Raw genomic sequence first — 6123 nt, 5'->3', positions numbered from 1 at the left:
AAAAAAAAAAAATAAAGATAAATAAAGAGAAAAAATTCATTAGAAAAATAATTTAAAAAAATGTTAAACACTATTAAAAAGATATCTAAGATAAATATTTCAAAAACTTATTTTTTTAACTATGTGAATTCGTGTATATTTTTTTAATGTAATACAAGTATTTTTTCAATTAGAATTATTTAAAAAATGTATCTTTAAACAAGAGTAGGCTTTCTTTTTATATTATTTGAATTATTTAAAATATAAGTTCATGCATAATAAAAATTTATAACTTCTAATATTAATGTTTTTTACTACAATACGAAACTATGTATTATTTTATAAATATTATTATTAATAAAAATAGGTGCAATGATAATTATAATAAAATAATCAGTTTTATTAACACAATTATTTTAGTAGGCTTGTCACCGTTTTTTCTTTAATACAAAAATATGACCTATTTTTATCTAATTACGATATATATTTGGTAATGTGATCAATTTATGCAAAAATTATGAGTAAATTGTTATATAGCTAATATCACGGGTAATAAATATATTATATTATTAATAGATTTATTTAGTTATATAAAATACCGTTTAATTCGTTAATAATGATTAATTAATTTAAAATAAGCAGATCAATTATGTTTATTTTAATTATATTTATTTATACTTACGTAAGAAATTAATTAATTATATGACAAGTCATGGCATTTGAAAGTTAAATACTCAAGTATATTTCCATTAGCATTTTGCAGATCATTTATTGCGATCTTTAGTTGCTAGTGTTTAAAATAAAAAATTGTAATTCATATTTTTCTCTTACGAGCAAACAAAATTTCGTTTATATTGGATTAAATATGAATATAATAACGTGATGCTAACAAGAATTATTGGTAAATATGATAAACTTAGAAATTTATCATATCTTAAAGGTTCATGCATACACAAGTAATATGAGAGCAAAATGTAACTAAATCTAATTTCGCTCATTATAATTTCTCTACTGCAAGATTTAATATTTTTTCTTTACTGCTAGAAATGTAATTCGAGTTTATATAAACCTTGTTTATTTATTTATTTTTCCATAGAACATTGCTTTGATCTTTAGTATTCGTTCTTCTCCATATCCTTTTAAAATTTGTTAAATTATAATTTCTTATACTTTGCTATATTTTCTATTATTTTCTTTTTTTTATTTTCTGTTTTAAGTAGGATATATTAAAATCTCTTAAAATAAACAGAAATTGAAACTACAATTACAAATAATTTTTAATATTAGGAAGCAAAGTTATTATAGCTGTAATGTATCGTAATTTTTGCATAATTAATTTATCATAAAAACAGTTTTTAAAGTAGTACATGATATGAAATGATAAAATAAAATGTATATAATTTAATAAAAAGAAAAGAAAATTGGCTATCTTAGCTTGTACAATTTGTGCGAATGAAGTTCGTAAAAAATGATTAAGTACTTTAAAAGAATATGAAAGAAAGTTTTGAAGATTTTATTTTTATGTCTGAAACCATAAATAAATAATAATATGTAAAATCATGTGGTTTCTTATGCTTATCTAACAATTTTTGGGAAAATATTTTAATATTTCATAATAATAAGTAATATTAGACAGAAATATCTATTTTACAAATATTTCAATTATACATTTTATGTGCTTATTTAATGCATTAATAAAACTCAACATAAGAAATAAAGGAAATATATTTTTACGAGAAAAATAGAAATCGCGTTTAGAACATGTGGAATATATACACATACTTAGATATAGGATGTAATTTTGTTTTAGAAATATAAGACTTTAACAAAATTTCTATATAATGTCAAAAGGCTACTCTTTGCTATAATTTATAATCATAATCAATGTAGTAGAAGATTATCAGATCATTTTTATTATAATAAATACACTTCGACGTGTAATTTAACAATCTGTATCTTTTTATAACAACAAATATTACTTTTCGGACAAGGATGGCATCTATGATGCTAACAAGAATTATTGGTAAATATGATAAACTTAGAAATTTATCATATCTTAAAGGTTCATGCATACACAAGTAATATGAGAGCAAAATGTAACTAAATCTAATTTCGCTCATTATAATTTCTCTACTGCAAGATTTAATATTTTTTCTTTACTGCTAGAAATGTAATTCGAGTTTATATAAACCTTGTTTATTTATTTATTTTTCCATAGAACATTGCTTTGATCTTTAGTATTCGTTCTTCTCCATATCCTTTTAAAATTTGTTAAATTATAATTTCTTATACTTTGCTATATTTTCTATTATTTTCTTTTTTTTATTTTCTGTTTTAAGTAGGATATATTAAAATCTCTTAAAATAAACAGAAATTGAAACTACAATTACAAATAATTTTTAATATTAGGAAGCAAAGTTATTATAGCTGTAATGTATCGTAATTTTTGCATAATTAATTTATCATAAAAACAGTTTTTAAAGTAGTACATGATATGAAATGATAAAATAAAATGTATATAATTTAATAAAAAGAAAAGAAAATTGGCTATCTTAGCTTGTACAATTTGTGCGAATGAAGTTCGTAAAAAATGATTAAGTACTTTAAAAGAATATGAAAGAAAGTTTTGAAGATTTTATTTTTATGTCTGAAACCATAAATAAATAATAATATGTAAAATCATGTGGTTTCTTATGCTTATCTAACAATTTTTGGGAAAATATTTTAATATTTCATAATAATAAGTAATATTAGACAGAAATATCTATTTTACAAATATTTCAATTATACATTTTATGTGCTTATTTAATGCATTAATAAAACTCAACATAAGAAATAAAGGAAATATATTTTTACGAGAAAAATAGAAATCGCGTTTAGAACATGTGGAATATATACACATACTTAGATATAGGATGTAATTTTGTTTTAGAAATATAAGACTTTAACAAAATTTCTATATAATGTCAAAAGGCTACTCTTTGCTATAATTTATAATCATAATCAATGTAGTAGAAGATTATCAGATCATTTTTATTATAATAAATACACTTCGACGTGTAATTTAACAATCTGTATCTTTTTATAACAACAAATATTACTTTTCGGACAAGGATGGCATCTAAAATAATATATATTATAATATATTATATATAATCAAAATTAGTTCAGAATTGACTTATTATTCGGTATACATATGTAATACATAAAGGATATCCCGCGCGTAATTTAAAAGAATTATTTCTTTAAAGCAGTTAGAAACAGAGAAAGAGTTATAAAACAAATGTAAAAATTGAAAGAAAACTATGCGTTGTATATTATTATATTAATTTTATATACTTGTATATTTAAATAGTACAATACATCTAGTTTTAAATATAGTTTTGTAACTTTGAATACAGTATAATTATAGACCAAAATTAAAACTGAATTAATTATTAAACTGACAGTTTTAAAATATATGTTATAATTTTTAATATTCTTTATAATAAGTAAAAAATTGTATTAATTAATAAAAAAAAGTGTATCAATTATTCTGTATTATTGTATTAGTAATAAAATAACAATAAAATCTAAATATGTAGAGACTTTAATAGATACTTCATCTGAAAAAAACATCGGAAGAAAAAAATAATGCTTTAAGGATAGAATATACGATACATCCGCTTATGTGAAAAAATTTATTAGTCGGTGAATTAGTTATAAACTTACGAATTACAAATTTATACTATTGTATACATTTTAATATTCGTATTTTCTAATATTTACAAACCATTTATACATGTAAAATGAGTAGAAATAATAATAGCAATTAACAAAAATAATTTTTATATGCAATAAATAACGAAATATTATATTAAATATTATTATAGGAATATGCAGCTACAGCAATGAGTGAATTATTGGGATGGTATGGGTATGAGAAAGTGGATAGTGGTTGTACAAAAAGTTTAAACTTGGATCATTTTACAACTATACCTAATACAAAAAGTAGTCAAGTATTTCAAATTGATCAAGATATTGTTCCAAGTAAATTAACATTAAACTCTCCATCAGTGAATACATCTAACTCAGTTTTTGAAGTTTCCAATATCCCTTTATCTTATTCTAATAGTAATTTAATGTCTATGAATACACAATTAATATCATCCCCCTTATCATTGAAACCAGTGTCTTTTGAATCTACATCTAAAATACCATATGAAAGTTATTCAAATCCTACTGATTCAGGTAAAATATAAAATATATATATATAAAGTTCTTTTGCAATTTGGTAAATCCTAATATATTTGTTATAATGTTTAATACTTTTATAGATAATATGTCTTGTTCATGGTGTGGTAAAATTAGTCAAACATGTGAATCAGGAAGATCCAATTCTCTTTCTTATAATATGATGAATGCTTCGGGACACTTTTGTAGTGAAGCTTGTTTTGCAGCTGGTACAAGAGCAGTTTTTAACCGAGGAAAAACATGTGATTGGTGCAGACATATGCGAAATCCAATTAGTTATGTTGATCTTCAGGTATGTAAATTAAATATCAAAATTTTAAATTAAAATTCTATACTGTAATATACTATGAATAGTATTTGTTGTGTTACAAAATTATTAACTGTATTCTTTTTTCAGGATGGTGAAAGTCAACTTCAATTTTGTAGCAACAAATGCTTGAATCAATACAAAATTAATATTTTTTGCCATGAAACACAAACTCATTTAATGTTGCAAGGTTTAAATAATGTTTCATTTCATGATACAGAGAAAGGTGGTTTAATAACACCAGAACTTTGGTTTCGAAGTTGTCAATCACCAATAAATATTCCTACAGAGGATACATACCTAGTTGATGCACATTTAACTCGTAGTTTATCACCACCTCTTCATGACAATAAGACAACAGACACTGAACAAAATTTTGATAATCAAAAATCAATAGATCTTAATAAAAAAGTATCCAAGAGAAAAGATTCAATGTGCATGAGAAAACACACAAAATCTAATTCAAATGAACAAAAAAGAGACATTTATGCAGAGATTAATGAAAATAATATTAATGAACATGATAAAAAGCAAATTTTAATAAATAAAAAGAATAAATGCTGCCATTTCATGATTAATCAAGCTCATTGTAAAGTAAATTATGCAGAGAAAGATGACTTGAATTGTAGAGATTTAAAAAAGGAATGTATGGCGGATGTTATAAACCATAATACACATTATGAAAACAGCAATACATTTTTAAAAAGGAACATACACGTTAAAAATATAAAAAATTTACAAGAAAATAAACATGGCAGTTTATCAGAAAATATGTTACAAGCACCATCTTACTTCATAAATTCAGCCACACCTATAATGCGTCACGAAATTCCACTTTTATCTAAGTCTTGTACAGATGAATCTAGTCAAACAAAATATCAAAAACAAACTATGTCTTCAAGAACTTCATTATCTAAACGATCAAATCAAACAGAATTGTTTCATTCGCTGTCTACAACAATTTTGCCTCCTGTTACAGTTCTCATACCATATCCTTTACCTATACCTATACCAATTCCTATTCCTATTCCAATTCCTATATCAACAGCAATTTTTAGTAAATTATTAACTGATAAAGAAGATTCTTTAAATATTAAAGATTCAAATTGTAAAAATATGGAATGTAAAAACTCAATAGGAAATAAATGTTCTGTGTCCGATAACTCACAGATTACAACAACAAATGTATCAACAACAGAAAGCCTACCACAAGTGACATTGGATAAATTTTGTTTTTCATCATCACTTTCTAAACCTAATAATGAAACCAATAATGATGAGCATCATTTACAACAGCATACAAGGCTTTTAAGGAAAAGAAAACGCTCAAATGAAATCATTAATCATGCACATGAAAAAATTCAATTAAAAAAAAAGAAATAAATTTATAGCAACTTAAAAGACAATTTATAAGAAAATATTTTTTAATAAAATGTATACATTAACAGAAAATATTTTTTATTTGTAATTAATAACTAAAAAGTAACATTAATAGATAATTTTTTTTATCTTAAATGCAAATGAATATTTTAGTAATTATAGTAACTTTTAAAAATATAGTAATTAATATTAGTTTTCTTAATTAAAAAGCGTATCTCTTAAAT

At 22.6% G+C, this 6123-nt stretch overlaps 1 protein-coding gene across 2 annotated transcripts in view; it reads left to right on the top strand.

Annotated features, from left to right (window-relative positions):
* Positions 1-5902, top strand: part of Sobp (Sine oculis-binding protein) — an 11876-nt gene extending 5974 nt beyond the window's left edge. For both annotated transcript variants that reach the window (XM_017906999.1, XM_017906998.1), the window contains exons 4-6: positions 3852-4209; positions 4296-4504; positions 4610-5902. In XM_017906999.1, coding sequence (XP_017762488.1) covers positions 3852-4209; positions 4296-4504; positions 4610-5902 — 1860 coding nt within the window. The remainder of the gene's footprint in view (positions 1-3851; positions 4210-4295; positions 4505-4609) is intronic.
* The last annotated feature ends 221 nt before the right edge of the window (positions 5903-6123 follow it).

The sequence above is a fragment of the Eufriesea mexicana genome, unplaced genomic scaffold (assembly GCF_001483705.2).
Source record: "Eufriesea mexicana isolate 0111107269 unplaced genomic scaffold, ASM148370v2 scaffold6825, whole genome shotgun sequence".
NCBI classification, from domain to species: Eukaryota; Metazoa; Arthropoda; class Insecta; order Hymenoptera; family Apidae; genus Eufriesea; species Eufriesea mexicana.
This window is presented reverse-complemented; position numbering and strand designations above follow the sequence as displayed.